Source organism: Rhipicephalus sanguineus, chromosome 2 (assembly GCF_013339695.2).
Source record: "Rhipicephalus sanguineus isolate Rsan-2018 chromosome 2, BIME_Rsan_1.4, whole genome shotgun sequence".
Lineage (NCBI taxonomy): Eukaryota > Metazoa > Arthropoda > Arachnida > Ixodida > Ixodidae > Rhipicephalus > Rhipicephalus sanguineus.
Window position 1 is genome coordinate 125,860,308 of NC_051177.1, and position 26,437 is coordinate 125,886,744.

Below are 26,437 nucleotides of genomic sequence, written 5' to 3' on the forward strand. Positions count from 1 at the left end.
AGCGAGCAAACAATACGCGGCTATATCGCGGGCCTCGAACAGCCTTCCTTTCTGCACGGCGACTCTGAAATCGTGTACACAGACGCCGGCGTCAGCGAGCGAGGCATGTGCCGGCAAGGTCACAGCACTCTCTCGTCTTCTATATTTCCAACTGTTATTAACAGATAGGCTGCCGACCAAGGACGTTCACCGCTTGTTGTGGGCAATGGGGCGTCCGCTGTGCGGCCTCAATATTCCAACGCTGCGCTGTTCTGCAGATTTAGTGATTAACACGGCTATGCTGTAGATCAATTGCGGCTTAACAGCGCTCTAGGTGAAATGAATGAAATGAATGAAATGAATTGGGCCTAGAGGTTTTATTCCATAGAGCAACTTACGTAGCAACGACAAAAAAAAACAAAAAAGAAACCGAGAGAGAACGAAAACGAAAAAAAAAACGTGGTCTGGTCTTTGTCGTTTCCTTTATGTCGCGAAATTTTTCACTCTACGAAGTTACACCACAGTGACTATTTATTTATTTATTTATTTATTTAGTTCACTAACACATTTCCGGAATGAGAGATTATTGAGGGTGCCTGACGGAGGAATTAATGGAGCGTCGCTTCACCTGAGGGTGGTGTTTTCGCGCTACTTTAGAAGTAGAGAGCAGGGGTGGTGCCATGAGTATTTTTTTACTGAGGAAGGGTTGGGGGGGGGGGGGGGGGCAGGCGGAAGTCTTAGGGGAGAAGGTGCCCCCTCGCGTCGCCCGCTGGCGCTCCCCCTGGTGGAGAGACTAAGCGTGGCTTATTGAGCGTATTATGCTCTAAATTTGCGAGCTGTTAATAATCAAATCACTTGCCAATCATGCTCTTGCCTGTGAAGACTTCGTGATTTGGGCTATGCCACGAAACAGTTTTGTTTGCCATAAATACTGTGCCATCAAAAATGCTAAATCGTTGGCCCAATAGTATTTTTTTTTCTGGATTTAAATATGTGACCTCGTCTAGGCATTTCAACGTTATGAACAGTGACCAGAAGGCGGTCGCTGAGGTTTCTCCGATTGTAACAAGATAGTAAGTTGGACAAGTTGGTTGTTCATTCAAATAAATTTCACGAAACAGCGCGTTACTAAACGACGGACGAGAAAAGCAGTGCACAGGACATGCGCTGATTGTAAGAGTGCTTGCGGTTCCTTCAGAGACGGAAACACAATAGTGAAAGCTCGAAGGTTGTTTTACTTTGGCGCATTATCCGCCAACGGCATCCGCATGGACATTCGGTTTTCCTGTGGCCTTCCAAGTAGCGCGGAAATTTATTCCCTTGCGCCGGGCATCGGGCGGAAAGAACGTCGCGTCTTGCGTGAAGGTGCGTTCGACGCTTAAAGATTGACTTCACTTGTGCGATAGACGAAGGACCAGCAACTTTTGCGAAATCAACAAAAAAAAAAAAAGTTGCCTGTACTTTGTACGTTGATTAGTAACCCATCAGTAGCCGATCAGTAGCTTCACCAGAACTTTTAATTTTCATTTGCAACATGTCACTTGACAAGACGAGCTTTCATCGAAGTCGTGACCATGTTCACGAATAAAACTTACCTTCCCTCGGCCTCAGTAGTGGGCGCTAGAGGTATCTCACTCAGGCTTGCCTGCAGATTTCGGCGAACAAAGATGTACAACCTTTATTAATTGATATGTAAGGCCACACATGATCAATCCCTGATCAGGTCGTATTATTTGTCTTTGTATCCGCAGTCACACAGACTTTCGAAGAAAATTCTGTTGCTGCGCACGAACTGTTCTTGACGAGCGTAGTCGAAATGCTCGCGGCTGCCGCCATATTCCGATGGCACGAGGTCGCTGGGAATGTGGTCCCAAAACTCGAGAGCTTCGTTCCCGATGAAGTGCACCTAAGGGTGAAAAAACAAAACAAAAAGCAAGCAAACTAAACGGTCAACACTACCCTCAATATATATGTCATGACTTCACATTTGGAATGACTGCTTCTTAAGAACTTCCATTCCTATTCTGCCCAATAAAGTCTATGTCTTCTCTCCTTGCTCCTCTCTCTCTCTTTCATATATATATATATATATATATATATATATATATATATATATATATATATATATATATATATATATATATATATATATATATATATATATATCTGTTTTCAGCTTGCTTAACATGTGCTGATGGGCTAGTTGGTGTGGCATGATATCTCAGCGCGACTTTAAGCTCTGAGTGGCTTTAAAGAGGTTGCATGGTTGCATTTAAGGATGGCGCTTAGGGTGGCTAGGTGACGTGTTCAGTTGAAGCTAGGAGAATTGGCGCCACTATTGTTCATCAGTTTTGCAGTGCAGGAGTGCTTCTTCGTGGGCATTGCAAATCCTCTATTCTCGCAGTAGACAAAGAATTAACTGTGTATGCAGCTGACATTTACTGCAATGCACGCGTAAATAGATGTACGGCGTTGAACTATCAATTTGAAAACAAGGAAAAGGTAAACCTTTCCGATCGTCTGGAAGCCACTCAGGTTTGTAAACTTTAGTGCTGATGCTGATTCCGACGGTGCCTGACATGAGTCGCGGACACAAGCGGGAACTCACATTCTCGCACACGACAAAGTCAACGTAGTTGCAATGAGAGACCATGCTTCTTACCCTGCTTAGCAGCTTACTTCGTAGAAATGGCTTGATCGCAGAAAAGATAACTTCAAAGATTTTCGGGTGGTTTATTATGTAGACAGCTTTCGTACGTACAGGGCAGCAGTCCTGTGAAAATAAAGTTTGGAACATTGTCATTTTCATTTATTACTGATGGCGGGAAATGATCACAGCAAATGGCATTAAACAAAAGAAAAATGCCGGCGGTGGTCAACTTGGTTCAACTGTGATTTGCCAGCGCAGATGGCATGCCTTAGAACTCGACGTTCATAATATACCGCATTAAAGTAAGGAAATACGTTGAACCCTCTATAGCAGGGTGCAAATGAAAGGGAGTTCCTTTTCTTTCGTTCATTTCATCGCGAAGATTTTGACTCCGACAGGTTTGTCGCCTTTAGGTATAACATATATGTGAGCTTTCATGTTAATTTTTGAGCTCCTAAAGTTCGCGTACACCGCGAGTGTTGCACGTTCGCTGCCATGGGGAAGAGTGGCGCTGGCTAACGCACCCATAGTTGTCAATACATAAATACAATTTAAGAAAGAGGATGGGAGAACGGCCACCGCCGCAGCACATTTGAAAGCGCAAGTGCGCAAAATGAGCACGTTGTGCGTTCGTGTCCCAGCAGTGGCAAGTTGATTTTCTTTGTCCACTTTAATTTCTCTCCGTCCGATAATTACTACAATTTAATTTAAATCACAATGTTTTAAATCACAATGTACCTCAATGCTTTACTTGGTTTAATTACTGGTTGGCGTGTTTTTACAAGTTGTCAGGCAGATGATATGCCGATCTGCATCGTGATTATGCATCGTTCTGTTTGAACAGTACGAGTCTATGTATCTTATAAACGGCGACAATGACAAAACTTTTGACAGCAATTAAGATTAAAAAGTAGCTTGCATCAGCCAGTAAACGAGTAGTATTTAAACTATCTGTACAGTCCTGAACAATTTAAACGGGGACACGAAATTACAAAGTAGGAGAGGTTATTCGAGGGCCCTATGCCAGACCATTATTATGCGGTTGAAAAATATAGTTTAGGTCTCAAATTAATTGTGAAAGCCGAAAATATTGCGAAGGAAGTATTGCGTTTCACGTAGCCGTAACCTGGTAATTTTTAATCGTCAATGACTGTACGGGGCTTTGGAGCTGACGCGCGCAGCTTCGACTTCCGAGGTTTTCACTGGGCTTATTTTTCAAAAGTGCTTTCATGAATGGGTCCACCGGGCGCAAATGGCTACAAAAAGGAAAATTCCTTATATACTGCTTTTTTCTTTAGAAATATCGAAGCAGATAACTGAATGCCTCCCGGAGAAATGCTTATATGTCAAATTCTGCGGACAGGTTAAGTGAGCAGGAACCTCAGAAAGGCTGGCCACCTTGACTTTAAATTTGTTACATTCCCATGCGAAGAATATTGCAATCGAAGTTCACAAGTGCGGGCTTTATACTTAAGTTAGGCGACCAAACTTGTTGCTTCGATAAAAAGGTTCTGGCTGCGCAACAGCATGTATAGGGCATATGGTTGGGACATTAGTGCGCCCTGTGATGTAGCGCATGTCTGACCCAATAGACAAGATGCACCCGTGTTGCACGAGTGTCAACATTGGCTAATTACACGGAGGTTCAGCGACTGTAGTTCAAGGCAAGAATTTTGTTAAAATATGAGCACGGGAAGGCTGAATTTTAGAGCCACAGATTTATTCCTTCAAGTACAAACGCAGAAAACGCCAGGTTCCGGGAATCTGACCTTCAAGCTCAGCGACGGTAATGCCAGCGTGTCTGAGCTACTGCGGCGTCGGAGGAATATGTTACACATTGCCCGCGATATGGCGTAAGGTTCTCCAGGGTGAGTTCGCGCCGACGTTTCTCTGACGTTTCTAGAGTACGCAGTTCCGGCCAGCACCACACAACCCTCTGCTCCCCACCTCACCTCCCCATGGTCCTTTCGCTCGAAGAAAGACGTTTCCACTCCGCTTGTGCCGCCATCGCCAGTTACCCATGCATGCTCTCACTCACACATGGAACACATGTAACGCGGGGGGATATTATAGGCCTTAGAATTTATACGAAACCTCACGGCCACGGCACAAATGCGACTGGAGTGTCCGTATTACTTCTAGCAACGAAGGACGTAATTGTTTATGAAAACTCACTATCTTCCATCACGCAAGCAAACTATTGGCTGCACGAAAAGCGGACCTTCATGGATTATTGGGCGCATGTACCCAAATATGCCGCCTTATAATGGGTGTCCTAGCAAACGTTAGCCAATATGTTGCTTGATTTAGTTATTTTATTATTTCCTTCAAACAACCCAACAATTTGCAATAAAAAAATGTTGTTTCTGGCGCCATTGGAGAGATGACCGAATACTTCATAGGTCTCGCAACCTTAGCTTTTTCTAGTTGCATTTTTTCGATGAACCTTGGCTAACGTTTGCGGCATTGGGCACATAATATAGGAGTATAGTGGCAGCTGCCCCCGTTCACGTGGTACGCCAGACGACAGTGCGAGCTACGCATAGTCTGGCTAATGCATTCAAACGAAATATTTTTCGTCTCATGTGTCTTCAAAGTGAGGGAAACGCCCTTCGAACGACGGCTGCAGTTAACTGCAGTCATGGTTGCGTGAACGCTTCCGAGAAATGCACACTTCCGAAGACCTCCGACATGCCAGCGTTTCAACTGTGTCCACGTGGTGCCTAATGTTATACGTCATTACGACGGTAACGCGAGTATTTGCAATGGTGGTCTTCGCGCCCGATGTATGACAAGAAGTAGAGAAGAAACCAGGGATAAATGTACAACACCCTGACCAGCTCTACGAATGCATTGTGTTTTCAGGAGTAGACATAAAATCACTCTGCACCTGTGTAAGGTGGGCAACTTTCACCAGGAACGACGGTGTGATGTGCGTCAAATGATGGATGTTCAGTCCCTTCATGTCCATGATGCTAACGGCTCCACATATTGATGGATGATCTTCCTGCAGCCAGCTGCCGGTCAACAGAAGAAACGCTCTTGTAAAGTCTACCAGGCTGCACACGTCAGGATTCCAAGCACCTGGGTGGCACGCTTTTGACGTGAATAGTCGTGCGAGCGACCGCACAAAAGTACGGCGTACACTCACACACTTTCATAAAATAGAAATAAATGATAAAAAGCATACTCATAAGGGGTACGGTTCTTTGAGAAAAGTGTGGATTCACCTCGCGAAGTCGAAAACACCCCACGTTAATTTCTGTAAAGTGCGGGGGTCTGCGAGGAACATCTGCTGCAGATTATAGCATATTCAAGTTAACCCGATCATAATTCACCGAGTGCTTATTAATGTCTAGCACGACTTGACTTGCCATAGATCTAGTGTAGATGTGGAGGTTGCGTAAGATCGCGGTGTGAGAAAAATAGTATTCTTACACCATAAGTAAGATATATTTGCGAGTTCTTGGCAGTTCTGCATACCGGGTGTTTGTCGTCATATTGCTAATATCCACACGTCTTTTGTCTTGTCACTTTCGTAGGTAATTTGCACTCTTTTATTACGTAAGGTTGTCAGTACAGTGGTCTTAATATGCGCTTCGCACAGGTGTGTTCAGCCCTTCGTCTAGACCCCGATGTGCGTCTAGACAAAGGGCTAGTGGTTACCCACGCTGTAGCCGTGCTTCGCGATAGTAGCTGAGTAGCGGATCGGCGAATATATTAGCTGATGCAGGTATGTGCTCCTTCAACGACCGTCCTCAATAGAGGACTGGACAAGCAAGTGGAAACATTTGAGATGTAGGAGGTCTAACGCTGAGAAAGTGCCCTGATAACAACAACAACAACAACAACAACAACAACAACAACAACAACAACAACAACAAACAACAACAACAACAACAACAACAATACTAACAAAACTACTGCGCCGTAATTAAGCGTCCTTAATAAAGGGGCCTACTGAAGGCACGGTACAAGTGCACCTTGTGTCAGGTTGTACAATTTCCTAAAGACGCTAAACAATAGCTGCTAGTTCAAGCCGCATAAGTTTTGAGGAATATTAGTTCGTGCTGGTGATAAGAATAGAATAAGCAGATGAAATTCCATCAAGTACGGAACTCTCATGCTATTGAATGCGGAGTACCCACTTCTTCCTCTGACGGTTTCTGGAAAAACGTAGCGCAATCTCCTACGCTCGCGAGACTTATCTAAAGCGACTGCGGTCTTGCTTTAGGTTCTGTAATAAAATAGGTTTGTACCATCGGCGCAATAGGTACAACCTATGTGGGTCAATGAGCAAATGCCCGCGTGGCAAACTTGTTACTAGACGGGCGCTTACCTATATGGAAGACTCCCACGCTCCGTCCGTATTCGTCAGGTTCAGGCGATATCAACATAAGTTTGTGGTCGTTGCAAACTGTTTTCAACGGAACATTCCCAGGGACAAGGCCGTCGAAAAACTGCGGCATGTCTCGCCGCGCGCGGAAGAAGTTTTTTACCATCTTGAACGCATCTTCTACTCTGTATTTCCGGGCCCGCAGAAACATGACAAGGAAGCCATCGGTCTGAGGAATCTTCAGGCTGGGCTCCCCTGAAATTTTGAGTGCAAGTAGTAAGTTTCTTGATTCCACAGTATCTCTAGTTATGAGGTGGGTCAAAAGAATAGTCAGCAGACAGAGCGGAATGAAGCAAGAAAGCATGATCAGTCTGGTACAGGCGTTCGTTACACACTAAAAAGTTTTCGGGAGTAACTGTACAGTTAATCCGAAAAGGGCTCTTTGCTCCCACATGAGATGAATTTTGTGCAGAAGTTTGCACACGACAAAGCAACAAGGGTGCTTTCCTCCCTTGTGGGGAGGAAAGCGCCCTTATGCAGATGAACTGCAGAAATGTACGCATCGTGTGCAAATTTTCGATGGTGAATCCTTTGTCCCACGTCGTAAAGAGAGGAATAGGTAAAGCGATCGAAAGATTTGGTGGGTCCACGTGTGGTTGGGTGGGGAGGGGGGGGGGGTCATCTGGCTGACTTCATCTTATCAAAACCCGACATGACACGCATAAAGGTTAATATACTCTGTAACGACGTGGTCACAATCGGAAAAGAGTGCGCTAAAGCTCGTGTCGCCCATAAGGCTTGCCGTAAACCGGATACCAAAGAGGTTGTACCATCGATATTCCCTGAGCTTTTGTGAATTGGTGCATACCCAGAAGCCACAACGGCCATTGAGGTACCTTTTCCGTTACTAGACAACGCAATTGTAAAGAGAACACCATACAGCCTCAGTCATGACAAGAAAGTCTGGGTAAAGCAGGAGCTCCAATGAATGCTAGAGGCGGGAATCATCAGGCCCTCCACTTAACCATTTGCTTCGCTCATTACAATTGACCCGAAATAAGATGGGTCGTTTCGCCTATGCACAGATTATCGACTTATAAACAAACAGATCTATTCCCATACCCTATGCCACGAATTGATGAAATCATTGACGAAACCGGAGGATGTGAGTGGTTTTCCCGCATTGACCTGTGTAAAGGTTACTGGCAAGTGGCGCTAAAAGAAGATACTAAAAAATTTACCGCATTCGTCACCCCTTTCGACATTTACGAATACAACATACTACCGTTCGGATGGAAAAATTCTGGATGATGTTTTCAAAACATGATGAACAACGTACTCAAGTACTTCATCAGGACATTTTGTGATGTATACGTTGACGACATTATTGTATATTCAAAACCACGAGAAGATCATGGAGAGCACCAAGAGAAAGCCCTCGAGGAAGTGAGCGCTGCTAGACTTAAGATCAACATAGAGAAGAGTAAGTTCTTCTGCAGAAAGGTGGTGTTTCTGGGAAGAGTTTTTGACGGCCAAACCTAAGGGAACCAAAGCGGAGAACGTCCAGCGCATCATGCAACTGACGAAACCCTATGACATCCATTCTTTAAAAGTGTTTCTTGGACTCGCAGGCCCTCTTCCGCGCATTTATAAAGGTCTATGCAAGAAAAAGAAAATGTTGACTGCACTGACTCAGAAAGGAATTCCATTCGTCTGGTCTCTGGTCCGACGAATGCGACAAGAGCTACCTGGAACTTGCCAGAGCCATCTCATGTGACTCCGTACTGACACTGCCTGACTTTGATTTACCGTTTGAGCTATACACAGATGCATCTCACTATGCTGCAGGCGCCATCTTGTATCAACGCGACGAAAACGAGCAACCCGGCAGGGAGCTTGTCATCGACTACTATTCTTGCACGTTCACGAAGACGCACGAAAATTACAGGACAACAGAAAAGGAAGTTTTAGCTGTCATAATGGCCCTCAGGTATACTTCAGAAGTTACCTGGAAGGTAAACATTTCAAACTATTCAGCGATTACCAGGTGCGCTGACATATTTATTGCAACTGGCACAGCCAAAGGGTAGAATAGCTCGTTGGGTGAGCGAGATTCAGCAATTCAGTTTCGGCATAACGCATAGACCAGGTCAGAAGCATCAGGACGCTGACGCACTGTCGCATCTTCACGTGCCGCAAAAAATTCCGGAAGGAAGCGCTAACTTGATGAAGCTATGGGAGGGAACGCAAGATATGGAGCTGCGCAATGGGAAGATGTATGTCCCCGAAACAAAAGTGCCTGAAGTGCTCAAATTATATCACAGCAGTCCACATTCGGGAGGACACGATGTCTTCTGGAAGGCATGCCACAAGCTTACTCAGAGATTTACATGGAAGAACATGAAGGCAGACGTTGATAATTATGTCAAGAAGTCATGAGTGTCAATTGGTGAAGTTGAAATACAAACCTCGCGGTAATAGAATGGTGTTGCCAGAATATTCAACTGTACCATTCGAAGTAGTTCACCTTGACTTCGCTGAAGTTGAGAAGAAGAGTGAAGGGTGTCAAGAGAACCTGGTCGCCGTGGATGAGTGCACGCGCTTTGCGGCCGCCAAAGCTAGAAGGGAAGACGCGAAGTGCGTCATAGCATTGTTAGAGAGAGAAATTTTCAGGAACACCAAGATCATCGTTGCGAACAATGGGCCAAGGTTTAAGCGTCAGAAGCTACGCAATTGGGCCAGCGAAAGGAAGATTGTGCGCTTCGGTACCCAGCGCCTTACCATCCTGAGGCTAACTCTCTTGATGAACGCATAATGAGAGACCCGAAAATGTATAGCTGATGGGAAAGTTTTTGCGCAGAAACAAGACAATTCACCAGAACGAGAGATACAGGATGGGTGTTTCGTCCTGTATCTCTCGTTCTGGGTGAATTGTCTTGTTTTTGCGCACAAAATTTCCCATCAGCTATGCACCATCTCTCCGAATTTCAAGTTTTGTTAAACTAAAGCTAAACGTAATCTCAAGTTATACCCGGAATTCAAGGGAGGCTGGAATAGCGCGTTGGAGGCAGCAGTATATCACCATAACAGGTCCTACACCGCTGGAATCGGGTGCAGCCCGCATTTTGCTGCATTCAGTACTGTTCCTTGGTTACCAGCTGACGAAGGTCGGGGCTTAGTTGGCAGGATTGGTTTAAAAGAACATACCAAGACCCAACTCCAGCAACAAAAGTACAGAAGTACGATGAAGAAGAACTTTGACCTTCGCCACAGCACAAAAATGCCGGAGGCCGACCCCGGGTCCATGATACTGGTTAGGAAAAGATTGAACTCCAAATCTCCATTCACTGGTCCATACTTTGTTGCCAAAACGACCAAGCACCAAGGAATTTTGAAGACTTTGTATTATACTGGACCAAGTGGAAGAACAGAAGAGGCATCTATCGGAAATGTGGTGCCATACTACCAGCGTGAGGGGAATGACAGCGGGCCCGGAGAGTGTACCGACCCACATCGCTAGCGCCAGCAAAAGAGGGAGCCAAGAAGAAGAAGAGGACGAGAGATGGAAATAATGTAACAATAAACCGATGCAATCACACTGCCTGCATAAAAACTTTACATTAGTCTAATTCTTAAAGGCATGAGCGGCACCTGCATGGTTTCAGTTCTAAGGCAAACAATCCGGAATGCTTTACGTCAGTGATCGGACACTCGAAAAAAGCAGTTCGGAATCACGCTGGAATACATGAACGTACCTTCTAACAGTTGGCGCAGCCGCAGCAAGGACTCTGCTTTGGTTTCAGGAGTTTCGCCGAGCTCAAGCCTTGCAATTTCTTCCAGGTTCAGCTCTGGTTTAGCTTTAATGGCTCCGGGATTCTCCTTAGCCACCGGTATTCAGGTGGGCATGCAGTAAAGCAATAAAAAGAAGAAGAACATAATAATAACACGGTTGTGTTTCAGAAAGGACGTGGAATGTGGAGGCTTTGATTTAAGTTAAAATGTAACATTTGGATGTTTAGTGCGCGTGTATAACGCTGAGCATTTGCGTCAAACTTCGGCCATGTATTATATTATGTTGCTAAGATAGCATTTTATGACTATTTAGGTAATATTGATATGTATCATGGGGCCGCAATGAACTAATTGTTTCGGTCGCTCTAGCCTTGAGTCCGAATGTAAAGAACTTATGAAAGTTTGAGCAGATTTGCAAGAGAAGTAAGGATTATTTTGACGACCAAGTGCGGGCTAGCGCAAGTTAGGGTTCCTTTTAATCGAGAGGTTTGTAAAATATGTATAGTCGTAAGCACGCTTAGCATGTATACGGAAGCGCGAGCCGTAAGCGACTTGTACAAGCTCTGCACATACGTAGTTCATTTGCGGTCAGCCCTTACAAAAATGGATTTAGACAGTCTATAGAGTGTCTGTAGACTTCTTGTAGACGAGTTCGCCTTTATGTGGATTTAGTATCTTGCCTAAAGAAAATCTTTTGACAATCTATAGACAAAAGTTTATAAATGCATGTCATCTTTTGTCTAATTGCGTTCTATAGATTGTCTATAAACAAAAGTTTTAAAAAGCGTATGGTTCTTTTTTTCTATTGTTAGTCTATATACAATCTCTAGACAAAAGTTAAGTTGATGAAGTTTGTGTTTTGTCTAATCCCAGTGTATAAATTGTCTATATACAAAAGTTGATAAATTGGTGTTATTTCCTATTGTCAAATCCCAGTCTATAGACTGTCTAAAGACAGAAGTTAAAGTGGAGTTATTGAAGTTTTTGCTGAAAATAAGGTCTTTTATTGAAATTTTATCAGACGTGTGTACTTTATGCAATTTTGCTACCTTTTTGTTTATATAACATCTAAGCATGCACTCCTTATTGCCCCATTGGGCCCTAGCTGTAAGGTATGTTAAAAAAGAACTAAGGGGGCTCATTAATTAATTGAACCACAATGTGAAATTGAGCAGGAATGCGTTTTTGTATATCTCATTAACACATTCTGGCGCACATGGCACATATATATTTCCCCTCGTAACTCGCATGCTCACATTAGAACTAAAGATGTTTCCAGTAAGTATGTCGCACTCTATGGCTCACCGACTGGATGTACTGCAAGGACTGTGTGGTTCTTTCCGCCTTCGTTGCTGCAATGCAAAGGGCAATGTATTTCGTGGAACACTGGAAATCGCAGCTTTGAAGCGGAACGATGGGCAAACAGTGAACAGAGTACAACAGCTCTTTTTCAAGACACAAATAGCAGGGCCCACTGCAGTGCTTTCATTTTTGTTACTATTCAATATACAGTATTTCGCCATTCTTTTCATATACGAAGCACTGTGCCCAGAAACCAATTTTGTTAAAAACATTTTGCGAATTAGCTGTGGCCCTTTCGCTAGCTCATTGTATTTGTTCATTTTCACGACATTTTCAGAAGGTAATATGTTAATTAAGATGTTCTTCAACAAATATGCATTTTTCTGTTTTCATTACGACGACGTGCAATGTAATATTAAATCGTGTTTCAATAAGCGATTTCAAATTGATAATGTGTGTATGCACTTGCTTACATCTCCCGCTTATAATATATTAATTTAAGTTAACAGGGAACATCAATAAGAAAGAACTTGCAACTGAATCGCCCTAAGGGCGAGGCATCGATGGTGACACTGGCTCGGTGCAAATTTCAAAGAGATATCACTCGGCACTGCGGACACTTGCTGTCAAAGGCTCAAGTTTTCCACATGCTTGTGATCATACACACAGACACGGCCGTGAGGGCAACAGCTGTTACAGATAGTAGTAAAAACGGACCGTTCGTTACATATCCTGTACACGAATGGTCCACGAACGGTATGTTTAAACAGCAAGCACTGGTAATACAATTGAAGAATCGCTCAGAAGCGCCCTCCCCACTAAGAAGTTGCTTTTTCGTTCAGGCACTGCCGTGAAGGCCAAACCACATATATGCGAAAATGCACGCGACAGCGACGAGCGACGCGACGTAGATCGTCTTCGCGCAAGCGGTCGCTTGGATGGGCAAACCCCATTCACGCGACGCCCTCGGCGAGCGATCTCCACTGTTGCTGGCATGAGGGCGTTTACTCGTACCAAAAGTGGCCCGTTCTCAGCGGTATGCAATGTAAAATACGATGTTTTGTTGCATAATGGTACATAAAATGTTTATCATTGTCTTGCAGCATTTTTTTCGATCCCATCACTGCTGCTACGTGCTGCCAAGCCGCGTCACAGACGGCGCGGGTCCCAGCGTTCGCGTTCAACAACGTCGACATTGCGCTCGTCGCCGTTGGTCATGTTGATGAACGTTGTTGTTGATGTGCGTCGATAAGAAAGTGGCGGCAATCAGCAATACGTCACTGATGCATCTTATTCCGGTGTTTTGCTATTGGCTGCTTGAGCACAGCACTTCCGGGCGACGAGCGACGGACATGCGACGGATTCCAAATCTGAAAAACCGAGCGATCGCGCGAAATCGACCACGCAACACGCCGCGCGAACGGCTCGTTTCGTCGCTCATTAGTGCGATCTTGTACGCGTTACAAAATAAACACGGAGGCGTGGCATGACAACCAGCCGCACGTGACCGCACGCGAATGGCCCATTTGAACCGCGACAGACGTCACGGCTCTGCATTGACCAATCGCGTGCGGTCACGTGCGGTCACGTGCGGCTGGTTGTCATGCCACGCCTCCGTGTTTATTTTGTAACGCGTACAAGATCGCACCACATAGCATCGCTCGTCGCTGTCGCGCGAATTTTTGCGCAAATGGGGTTTCGCCTTGAATCGTGAAGGCGCGCGAGCGAACACGATAAGGAAAGGGAGAAAAGCGAGAACCGGTGCGGCAAACGAACGGAAGAGGGCGCGCAGCTGCAACTCAGTTTCAATTCGCTCGCTGAGCGATGAGCGAGAGCCAATCAGTTCAAACCAGGGGGCGCGCAGGCGCACTGACGTTTAAGCTGTTCAGGCAGTTGACGCATTTGAGGGTCGTTGTAAAAGAAGTTTTTGCAGCGCAGTGTGTAACGCCGAAATAAGGTTGTTGCGCGCATGTATTTTTACCATGTTGATTAATATTACGTGCCAGTATCGTCGCTGGAAGTCGTGGAATGGACACGTACTTACACCGCGTGTCGGGACGGACGCATCGTTGTTTGACATGGAATCGTTGACGGCCATGTGTTGTCGTAGCCCCAACGAGCGCGAAGCTTTGAACAAGATCACAAGCGCGCGCCTTTTGACGAGACTGTCGCCACAGCGAATATCGCTCTTCGGTGAGTTCAAGAACGTTGCCAAATCGCGTGACTGTGCATGGCGACTTTGTGTAGGTAAGATTGCCCGAGCGGCGAGCTGCCATAATAGAGATGGTGTGCAAGAGGAAGTGTTTGATACGAAAGTATGCCTTGTACTAGTGTCTCTGCCTTCTGTGGTGTTCGTTATACGCTTTCGCGGAGCCGTTGCCGTGTGCGTCGATTAGAGCTAAAAACAGCCTGAAGAATACGCGTTGCATTGCGCGATGCTATGCTTGTGTTATGCAGGCCTTGTGTTGTTTCGCCCTTCTTCCTTGACTGTATGCAATGCGGCATCCTTGCATGAAATGACGTGCACATGCCTTGTCACTATAAAATTGAGTCTGCTTTTAAACATTACTGGTCGCCCCGTACCCTTTCTATGGTGAAAATGCAACAGACGTTATCGTTCAATAAGCATAGTTACCCGCCACGGTGGTCTAAATATATAGTTGTTAAGGTGCTCGACTGCTGACCCACAGGTCGCGGAGGTCGAATCCCGGCCGCGGCGGTCGCTTTGCTTGAGGGCTCGCGAAGTGCTTGAGGCCCGTGCTCTTAGATTTAGGTGCACGTATAAAGAACCCCGGGTGGTCAAAATTTCTGGAGCCCTCCACTACGGCGTCGCTCATAATCGTGGTTTTTGGATGTTAAACCCCATCAATTATTGTTATAAGCATGGTTATAGTTAACTAACGTGCAAATCAACTTTATAAAAGTAGACGGGTGTGCAGATAAAGAGACACATGTACACACACGGCGCGATCATGCATACGCCATGCTGCTCAGAGGTTATGTGTTTGTAGCTGCGTCGCCGTCTACGGTGCCGCGCTCGTTTTTGCAAAGAATGGACGTAATTGTTCTATATTAAAGATTTTAGTCTATCTGTCGCGGATCGTAGCTCTTGGGTGTGTACAGACACAACCAAATCAATCGATTAGCCAAGGGAAAGCATAGAGGACTTTAATTGTTGGCTTTAACTGTAGTGTAGTAATAATGGCCTAAATTGAAATGGAATAAAGTGAAGGTCGATTCCACGAAAGATCGAAAAAGGGTGTATATTTGATGTTTCCGATTTTCCTGATAATTTTGTATGTTGTGCACATATGACTGCACAGCACGAAATCGCAGTTCGTTTTCAAATAAAAAATTTTTTCAACACAGGAAAATTCGACAAGTGTCGCCGGTTGACGACGACCATTTTACGAAGAGTGCGTTTTCGTAAATTCGGAACCATGCTGGCAGCCACTGAAGCTATATATTACAAATATCTTTCTTTTTGGCGGAAGTAGAAGTAAAGAGGAAACAGCTCTTATCATTTTCATGGAATTCTGAGTAAATTATGTATTTTTAAAAATTCACGAAAAACGCTGCGTTTTTGAAAATCAGTCAAATTTGGGACGCTATGGCTACTTCTGTGAACATCTTAGCTTGTTCATATTTGCAGTATGAATAGGCCTTTATGTGAATAATGAACCTCTGCATTTGTATTTCTCTAACAATTTTCAAAGTAGTAAATTTTCATGCTCGAAACACCAAAAAGAGAAAAGTGCTCCTCCATTCAAAAATCTATAATAAAAAAAACCCAATCTCAATTTTGTTCAAAGTCCCCCAAAATGTTCTCAAAGGACTGCAGAATGATATTATGAAAAAACATGTTGCATCATTTTTATTACAACAAAAGCAGAAAATGTCAAACATTTTGTTTCCAGAGCGTGGTGGCTACTGCGCAAAGGACATCTCTAGTAACAAGAAAATACAGTAACACGTCTTTTTTCTTTTCTGAGCTTCGCTAAACAACAGCAATGATCTATGGTCGGAAATTGGGAACTGTTTTGTAAAGAAAAATACCGTTCCAATTAAATGCATTCGCGTGGTTTGCGACTTCACGCCAGTGTTAGACATCCCTCAGTCCACAGTATGCACTTTCAGTTGTAGCCTCCTTTTCTTTCATCTATTTCAGTTGAGTATAATTCATATCTTGAGTGCTAAGGAACGCATTCCCTCCATGCGTCTCTTACAGGGGCGTAGCCAAGGGGGGGGGGGGGGGGGGTTGGGGCGGTTCAAACACCCCCCGAAATTTTTCAATTTTGCTTGCGTATATAGGCGCGCACACACACAAACGCACGCACGAACATACATAAAGTATGGTTGAACCCCCCCCCCCCCCCCCCGAAAAAATTTTCTGGCTACGCCCCTGGTCTCTTATGATGTGCTGTGCCAGAATTGAGAGATTGGTATAAAAGCCAAGGTCTCTTCATGAATGGAAATGAATTTCTGGAGAGCGGTCGCCAAGAGGTGTGGTTTTTGTTGGCCCAAATGTGTACGTTGTCAAACCTTATGTGATCAATGCAGAGTTTAAAAAGAATCGATTACGTGAAGATTGGTGGCAGCAGTTCTGGCCACGGACAAAACACGTTTTGTTTGCATTGCATCTGTTTTGTTTTGCATATCCTTCTTTCTCTTGAAGGAGTGCTGGCAGATCTGGTTTCCCTCTTGAATTGAGCGCGCATCCTGCTTCATGACCCTCCGCAAAAGAGTCTCGATCCGATATCTTCTACGTAACGAAAATTCTGCTGCAGCGGAATTTTCTTTTTGTGCACCATGAGGCAGTCCGTACAAAATCTCGGCCATGGCTATAACCCCTACCCATAGCCACCTTCAGAGCGTAGGATAGTGATCGCATCAAAGTGAAGCACAATTTGGATGCTTAACTTCTATCTCAGGTGGTGTTTGGCTGACTGGCACAGCCGTACTCGTTGCTGTCGTCTGCTCAGGCGGGCGTCCATCGCGCCGCCCTTTGCACCTGTCCGCCTAACGCATGCTACTTCGTTTACACGAAGGCGTGTAGCGCGGGCCACTCGATCCGCCACACGATGCGCACGGTGCGGATCCAGAGACCGGGCGGGAGAGCGACGAGCGGTGAAAAATGTATCGTGTAACCAACGCAATCGACACCCCAGCTTTTTCTCGTGCATAGCGACAAAGCCTGGCAAACAATGTGTGGCTGCTGTGCTTAGGTTGCACTGCGGTACTCGCCGTTCACCACTGCCGCCATTTGCCATTTCTCACATTCTTACAATGCATGATCGACTCAGCTACACATATTTCGCGTTTAGCTTCGTTACTTTTATCTAAGCGCATTTACTAAAAAAAAAATTATCCAGAGGAATGAAAATGTCCGTGCTGCCCGTCGACGAGGAATGTAAGTGGTGTCGCAAATGCATTTAATTGGAACGATGTTTTTTTTTCTTTACAAAACAGTTCCCACTTTCCAACAATAGATCATTACTGCTGTTTAGCGAAGCTCAGAGAAGAAAAAAGACGTGTTACTGTATTTTCTTGCTACTAGAGATGTCCTTTACGCAGTGGCCACCACGCTCTGGAAACACAATGTTTGACATTTTCTGCTTTTGTTCTAATAAAAATGATGCAACATGTTTTTTCATAATATCATTCTGCAGTCCTTTGAGAACATTTTGGGGGACTTTGAACAAAATTGAGATTGGGTTTTTTTTATTATAGATTTTTGAATGAAGGAGCACTTTTCTCTTTTTGGTGTTTCGAGCATGAAAATTTACTACTTTGAAAATTATTAGAGAAATGCAAATGCAGAGGTTCATTATTCACATAAGGGCCTATTCATACTGCAAATATGAACAAGCTAAGATGTTCACAGAAGTAGCCATAGCGTCCCAAATTTGACTGATTTTCAAAAACGCAGCGTTTTTCGTGAATTTTTAAAAATACATAATTTACTCAGAATTCCATTAAATGATAAGAGCTATTTCCTCTTTACTTCTACTTCCGCTAAAAAGAAAGATATTTGTAATATATAGCTTCAGTGGCTGGCAGCATGGTTCCGAATTTACGAAAACGCACTCTTCGTAAAATGGTCGTCGTCAACCGGCGACACTTGTCGAATTTTCCTGTGTTGAAAAAAAATTTTATTTGAAAACGAACTGCGATTTCGTGCTGTGCAATCATATGTGCACAACATACAAAATTATCAGGAAAATCGGAAACATCAAATATACACCCTTTTTCGATCTTTCGTGGAATCGACCTGAACGGAAAATCGCCCTTTGCGTTGATGGTATCTAAACGCCCTATGCTCAGCCGATTGAGCTACGACGGAAAGCGCTTCGCCGTACGCTTTGCTGGGCATTTATGTATGTGTAGTCCCTTGGAGTGTTAGCCAGTGCCACTCGTACTCAAGGCGGTGAGTGTGGAACACTCTTTGCCAGAGTTTGTCACGTGGCACGCGATCTTTCCATGAGGCGGCAGCTGACCGATAAAACGTCGCATGCAAACTTTAGGCATAAGTCAGCCGGGGCAAGGACTTCGCGGTGAATGAAAGAAAAAAAAGGGGATTTTTGGAGGGCCTCGTTTCTTTTTTATACACAACCAAAACGATCGAAAAGATCCCCTTCTTTCGTAGATTCAGCGAGGGCGTCGCCCCGGTAGAATTAAAGCATCAAGTTAGCATGCGAGGGTTTATTGGTCAGCTGTATGTGGTGCTAAGACCCCGCCGCGGTGGTCTAGTGGTTATGGCGCTCGACTGCTGATCCGAAGGTCGCGGGATCGAATCTCAGCCGCGGCGGCTGCATTTTCGATGGAGGCGAAAATGTTAGAGGCCCGTGTACTTAGATTTAGGTGCACGTTAAAGAATCCCAGGTGGTCCAAATTTCCGGAGCCCTCCAGTACGGCGTCTCTCAATCATATCGTGGTTTTGGGACGTTGAACCCCAGATATTATTATTATTACGTGGTGCTAAGATCAAGTGCCACGTGATGCCCTCTGTCAAAAATGAATGTTCCAAACTCGCCACCTGGGCTACGTGCGGTGCTGGCTGAGACTCCTAGGGATAACAAATACATAAGTACCCAACGAAGTAAACGGGGAAGCGCCAGACGTGTAACTAGAAGGTTGTGGATTCAGATCCCACCGACGGAAAGGGTGAGTTTTCGTCCACTGTAATCAATTTCAACATACGCCATTATTACTACGCTACAATTAAAGGGCCACTAAAGAGAAACAATGAATCGGTTTAGATCGATAAATTGGGCTCTGAGAACTCTAATGTCGTTAATTTCGCCACCATTGGTTTATTAATAGAGGAGAAAACCAAGGTCAAAGTTTCATTTTTAAATTTCGCGCCGAAATCTTCCCGCGTGACGTCACTGATTTCAAAGTGTATTTATCTTATTTTGGCGCCATTTGCTCAATAAAATTACCCCACACTTGGTATGTCAAGTCTCTGGCCCCCTCAGAGGACAATGTACTTCATTTTTACCGATTAGGAACTACGTAGTCCCTAGTAGGCGCCGTCAAAACATGTAACGTCACGGCGAATGGTGTGGAAACTTCAAGGTGGCGTCGCCACCCACATTTTGTTTTTGCGTATTTTCGTGCTTACTAAGCATCTTCTCGCAGCAAGCGTGGTGGTTTTGGTATCGTGAAAGAGTAATTTACTAATATGAGAAAAATCGTTTTGCTCTTAAGTGCCCCTTTAAAGACGACAATTAATGTCCGCTATGCTTTCCCTGGCTTAATTGTCTGTTCGATTAATTTGGTTGTGTCTAACAAAGAAACGAGGCCCTCGAAAAAATTCCCATTCGCTCGTTCATTAGGTTTGTACACGAGGCTCACTGTAAGGCAATTCATTTGTCAGAAACACGTTTTGAACTGGTAGTAACAGTAAGTACACACATACAACTACAAACTTAATTCATTCGAAGTAGCACACCACGTATATGTAAATTATCGTTGGTGGATGTGAGCTTCAGTTCAATTAAACTTGTTAAGCGAGTGCATGCTCTCCTTGTTGCTGTATCTGTGTGAGAAAAATTGGGGCAAATAGTGGTCCTGCCACTCCATAATTTCTTTGTTTGATGAACCATACATCGTCTGTCTAGTAAAAGTTCTATTAACGGAGAAGTAGCTTCGTTACATTGTATGCAAAAATGTGTCTGCATTTGTTTTTCGCGCATGCTTTGTCGTAAGTTTTATATTTTTGTATCTTTTTCTGATTAAAGCTCTGTTGTAAGTCAGCGCTTGTGCTTGTCATTCTTTTCTGTGTGCTTTGCCTCGTTTTCGTTTCCAGAATTTATTGGGATACATTTATACATCACTAATCTACAGGAACCGCCTCTAGGCATTCTGTAGACCACAGTATATTTGTGAGGTATTAAGTCCGTAGACACTCTATATACTGAGTCATAGGAATAGCCTATGGATAATCTACAGACATTTGTCTGTGGATATTTTATAGACAAAAGTAAACCGAAGTAGATTTATATGAGCCTATAGACTTTTGTTTATAGACATTCTGCAGACATCGGTTTAAACGCATGAATTTTTATTAATCTACAGACCTTCTATAGCCAATCTATAGACAGACTTTTTTGTAGACTGGTCTATAAAAACGAGTGTGGCCACTATTCCATAGACTGTCTATAGACCAGTCTAAAGAACTCAGCTATAGAACGTCAATTGATTTTATAGACAGATGTCTACAAACTTTATATGGACTATCTAAACATATTTTTGTAAGGGAGGTAGGTGTGGTTACGGTATACTATCGCGCGAAACGCTCCATCGGTGAGCATCTTCGGAGATGATGCAGTCAGATGGGGCGATGGTAACATAGTCTCGTCGCTAATGCACTGCTCATGCGCCGATCCACGCGTCTGTCTAGGTAGGCGTCGCTGATAGGAGTGCGCGGCATGCGCTCCCGTTTTCACGTCAAGCGTGTTCACTGATGTACTTGCTATTTGCAAACGTTCTCTTGCGTGAGTGCCTTGACCACATGCCCATTGGCGAGTCGATAATCATTTATTCATGCCGACTGTTATTGTCATTCGTGCAACGAAGGAACGGTCTTGGATACGAAAATTAGCGAGATAATGTAAAGCAATTTTGTTGTAGTGCGCTTAGCCGGTGAAGAGAGCAGTGTTTTGTCAACCTTATCGTCCTGCTCGGCTGGCTGTGATTGGTGGATGATAACAAGGCAATAGAATCGAGCGAAATGAATACTCCCACGTTATCGGTTATAATTTGGGAACAAGAATTCTTAGTTTCCTTTATGACGAGTTACTGCGCGATTCGTCCAGTTGCGCTTGCCCATCGTGGGAAATAGTGATTGCTTAGCACTAACATTAGAGGAGACTACATTAGAATAGTTTTACATTACCCAACAAAATAAGACGTGGCGTCCCCTGACGCTCTGTTTCATGCCGAAGCGGTGCCGCTCCCCTTTCAGCGGGGGAATTGCGTTTCTATCTCTTTCTCCTTTCCATCCTTGGTTATCTTTCTTGGCCTCTTTTTTTTTTTTCCTTTTCGCCGGCCCTGTTCGCGTTCGAATTGCGCTCCTATAGCTTTGTCTCTCTCTCTCTCTCTTTTTGTTATTTATTTATTGTTTTGAGTGTTCGTTCTGGCCCTGCCCTTATCCCGTTCGAACGAATTGCGACAGTGTGTGTATCTGGGTATGAATTACACGAAGGCGTATTTATAATCGATCGCAATATACAAATCTCGTCTGTGATAAATGCCGGTTTCCGACCGAAACGTCAGATTAGACGTTATGTTTTTGACTGCACCGTTTTATAGTTTTATCGAGCCAGGGTGGTTAACCGTAACTGAAACATCTCGTTTATTACCGTACACTAGGGGCAAGGAAAAAGGGTCTCTCCGCTCTTTCTATCTTCAATACATTCCTGCAGGAGTTTATCTAATTAGCGTGGAAATACATTTAGCGAGTGCACATAAAAAACGTAATCGGATAATATATTTAATCATTTGGAAACTCCTTTGCAACACACGACACGAGGAAAGAAGACACCGATGAGTGCAAACATGAAATGTCTTCGCGTTAAGAGGTAGACCTTAGTGGCGATCCTGCGCGCTGTGTAGCTCATCTGCACGCTAACAAAACGCTTGGAGTCGGTTATTCGCACAGTGTCATCGCAAGGAATACAAGGGCCCGCAAATAAAACAGACACGTGAATAGAGAGCCTTTTAATGATATTTTAACTATTTATCGCTTTTAACTGATCCGCAACGTGTCGTTAAATTGAACGTCGCCAGCTAAACTTGCTAAAACGATCGCCAGGCCTGCGCCGAACACGCAGCACAGTCAGCGCGAAAGCTGGATGGATGGATGGATACAACGTAATTTGAAATAATCAAAGTGAGTGTGGTTGGGTCCCTAGACGTCCGGGAGCCCACTGGCCGACATCTAGGCAGGCCCGGTTCACCAGCCTCAAGCTGGAAGAGCGGCCTTTCTAGAGCTTGTTGTAAACTACCTTGGAGCAACTAACATCAGTACACCTGCAAGGTACCCACTACGCCATAAATCGTACTTTTGGTGAAGTAGGGAAGCACCCACTATGCGATTATTCGTCATTCTACGCAGAAGCGTGGCACCCGCTACGCATCTGTAAGGCATTATGTGCACTTTGTGCTGTGGCTGATGACGATGAAGAATTATCACTAGAGGCCGGATTTTTAGGCACTAAAAAAGCTCGTTTTAGGCGCCAAAACTCGGTAGGCTAAACAACGTCTTGGGCCTCCAAAATCGTAAACATAGGCAAAATAAACTTTCGCATAAATGCAAATAATTTCGAACGAAGACGTGAGTGACCTCTACCTACGACAGGAAAACAAAAATATTATTGCTTAAGATGGCACAAGGCAGCCAACATTTGAACATAGCGCCCTTTGCCCCGCACGGTTCGCACTCCCGTGTTCTGCAGAATGAGTCCAGTGTCCACTGTTGAATCAACACACTCCTGAGTGTCTGTTTGGCATGACTGAGAAGTGCAGAGCAGAATCAGACAGCCAGATTGCTAAAAGACTAAAAGGGAGGGATTCCTCCTATTGGCGGGGTCGAATTGCGTAGAGCCCATTTCTCCCCTGGCAGTGTAACACTGGCGTAGCCAGGCGGGAAGGGCGGGGGGGGGGGGGGGGTTTCGATCACCCCCTCCATTCCCGAAACTTTTCAGTTTTGCGTGTGTGTTTATACGCACACATACAAACGCATACACGAATATACATAAAGTATGGTTGTCCCCCCGTTCCTCCCCTGAAAAAGATTTCTGGCTACGCTACTGCAGTGAGCACCATAAAAATTAAATTACAAACAAAACAAAAGCTGCGTGCACATCACATTTTTGTTTTTTGTTTTTTTGCTCTTCACTTTCCTTTCCGCTCACGGCTCTCCGCGGGGCCATGTCAGCGCGGCGGCGAATGCTGGCCGGCGTGTCCCGCTTCACTGCTGCTAGCGGTTGTTGGTTGGCTTATATGGAGGACTAGGTTGAACCCCATAGTTCCCAACAGTCAGTCTTACGCGGGAACATGAATAACGGTCTCAAACAGCACCCGGGAGCGAAACTTGAGGCTAAATAGCGTTGATATAGGCGTCTATTTTGAAAATAGGCATTTATAGGCATTTATAAGCATTTAGGCACGAACGCCAAAAATAGGCATTTATAGGCACTATAAAAACACTACAACAGCCCCTCTTAACCTCTAATTCATGCTCATATATCAAAATGGCGTGATAGGACCGCAAGGAACAAAATAGGCATTTTCCTAAAATCCGGTCTCTAATTATCACCGAGCCCTTTGTAATGGGTTGGAAGCAGTCAACGGCCCACTGGTTGCGCAATTCGCATCGTTATTCTACTCTTCTACCACGCTATATGCAGGGTGTCCAAACTAGAGCTGTGCACGGGCCGTATTTCCGAGCCCGAGCCCGGCCCGGGCCCGCTGACGTTGTCGAAGGCCCGCCCGAGCCCGACGGCAAAGGGCTGCGAGCCCGCCCGGCCCGGCCCGACGTACGAAAACACAATCCTGGGCCCGGCCCGGCCCGGCCCGGCCCGGCTTTTTGAAGGTTCGTTGCGAAAACAAAACATTGTTTTCCGGTAATTTGGCATTTTATTGAGCATATCAAATATGATCAAACGACGCATGACGAACAGTCTCTATTACACAGATTACAAGATACAAGTAGACGGCCTCATGCCAGCAACAATGGAGTTCGCTCGCCAAAGCCGTCACGTGTATGGTGCATGCCCATGCAAGCGTCAGCTTGCACGAAGGCGATGTCGGGTCGCTCGTCGCTGTCGCGTGCATTTTCACTCATATGGGATTTGGCCTTAAATCAAAACGCAAACAGTCGCTGGGCGCCGTCACTAGCTCAGGTGGTGTTACTTCTCTGTTTGTCGGAGTGCAGCAGAGGCAGTGCTTTACCTGCTCCCCTTTTGTTTAAAGTAGTGAACGGAAAGGAAAAACGGTAAAGGGCGGTCGCGGAAAAGGCGCTGTATGCGTGCTGGAAAACAATTCCCGCCCATTCTCTATATTTCGGGCTTGAGTCGGGCTTTGCGCCGGGCCCGAGCCCGGCCCGATAAAACTCCAAGTAGCCCGACCCGGGCCCGAGGTCAAAACACGTCGGCCCGCCCGAGCCCGGCCCGCGGGCCGGGTCGGGCTCGGGCTTTCGGGCTACCCGGAGCCCAGGGGGCGTAGCCAAGGGGGGGGGGGGGGTTGAGGGGTTCAACCCCCCCCTCCGAAATTTTTCAGTTTTGCTTGCGTATATATACACGCACACATACAAACGAACGCACGAACATACACAAAGTATGGTTGAACCCCCCCCCCCCCCCCCGAAAAAAATTTCTGGCTACGCCCCTGCCGGAGCCCGTGCACACCTCTAGTCCAAACTATCACGCAGCACGATTTTAAAAAAAGAGGAAAGGCGTTACGCGAAGCGAGCCTAATTCATATTAGTTCTAGTACACTGCAGTAGCCACTGCTAATTTTTTCGTTAATGAGGTTTAATTAATTAGTCATAATTATATTTGTAACTCGACAAGTATGCTCACCTAATTGTCAAAATGTGAATGAGACATATCTAGGCATGTTCAAACGACATCTAACAGTGCAATTTTCAACAACATAGTAATTATTTGCAGGCCAATAAAGAAAGCCTGCAAGCTGTTGCTGTTAGCTGTTGTTGTGATCTCATAACACATTTCGCTGTAAAGACTCTCGAATAAGAAGGCATGCAATACGTACGAGCTGGCGGTAGCAATCCTCGGTTATTTTCCCCATCGTGGCATGTATAAACACACCTACTCAAGACACCGCGCTCTGGGAAAAGACCGCTCATCCGCACCTCACGCTAGTGCAGCAACAAGGTCGACTGGGACGAAGCGAAAGTAAGTAAGCTGCGCGGACGGGTTCAATATCACAGTTGCCGCAGGAGCAATCTCTACACGTGGCTGCTTTGCGACAGCAGTAGATAACGCCGCTGTTTACGCCGGCAGTGCGAGAGATGGAAATCGAGTGAAAAATGCGAACACAGAAAAAAGCATGCTCTCTAGTATAGCTATACAGAGTAGTCTTCACTTCTCTCTTTCACCTTCCCAGCAGCTCACTCAAGGTCGCCAGAGGCTGGTCGAGTGGCTTTCTCAAACGATTAGCATAACCAGTGTTGTACGCGATATCGAAAAAAGAAGTAAGTAAATGCGTTACTCCTTACTAAATGAAAAAGGAACCCGTTGCCGCCCTACCTTACCTACAAAAAAAAAAAAGAATGTTACGCGTTACCGTTACCGAAAAAAAGTAGCTCACATTACTTCTGCCGTTACTCCAAGGTCATAAATTTTAATCAGTGCACCCTAGCTGCAGGAACCGGAATAACAATTCGATTAACCCCATATTTATATTTGACATAGAGCATCTAACAGAACAACGATTTTAGGTGAATTACTGATGTAACTGGAAAGCTTTGCACAAGTGTGCTGGACTTTAGCAATATTATAGTGGCTTAATGTTTACCGTAGAGTTGCATGTGATGGCTTATAACTTCGTGGCACGTGGTAAAACTTTTTCTCAATGTGACAGGAAACAGAAAACGAGATTTTATCACCACCGCTTTCTGGAAAGAAAACACCCCTGATTTCTCATCAAATTTACAGTAATTCTGACGGCGTCCTTCTACTAGCGTGCAAAACATACGCGCTGATCTTCTACGAATTTAGAAATTCTTAAATTGCATGGTCCCGGAAAAAAATATTTGCAGCCTAAATCATTTTCGCCTCTTTAACCTATATAATTGCCGCGAAAATTACGGGTGTTTATGCGGAGGCGTTCAAGGTCAGCCTCGCTCG

General features: G+C 45.0%; 1 protein-coding gene across 2 annotated transcripts; it reads right to left on the reverse strand.

The window, feature by feature from the left end:
- Positions 1-1,580: 1,580 nt before the first annotated feature.
- LOC119383640 (alpha-tocopherol transfer protein) lies at positions 1,581-25,549 on the reverse strand. 2 transcript variants are annotated; one of them, XM_037651910.2, is made up of 6 exons: positions 25,341-25,549; positions 10,721-10,844; positions 6,969-7,220; positions 5,520-5,713; positions 2,642-2,752; positions 1,581-1,885 (listed from the first exon to the last, which is right to left on the reverse strand). In XM_037651910.2, the coding sequence occupies exons 1-6, from the start codon at positions 25,374-25,376 to the stop codon at positions 1,709-1,711; spliced, it is 894 nt and encodes a 297-aa protein (XP_037507838.1). In that variant the 5' UTR covers positions 25,377-25,549; the 3' UTR covers positions 1,581-1,708. The 2 variants fall into 2 exon arrangements, with proteins under 2 accessions (XP_037507838.1, XP_037507839.1); XM_037651911.2 differs by lacking the exon at positions 6,969-7,220.
- Between the last annotated feature and the right edge of the window lie 888 nt (positions 25,550-26,437).

Coding starts and splice junctions, on each gene's coding strand:
- LOC119383640 (XM_037651910.2), bottom strand. CDS start 25,376: ATGGGGAAAATAACCGAGGATTGCTACCGCCAGCTC. Junction 7,221..10,720: donor GCTGCGCCAACTGTTAGAAG/GTACGTTCATGT, acceptor TCAAAATTTCAG/GGGAGCCCAGCCTGAAGATT. Junction 5,714..6,968: donor CGTGGGAGTCTTCCATATAG/GTAAGCGCCCGT, acceptor CGTGCCACCCAG/GTGCTTGGAATCCTGACGTG.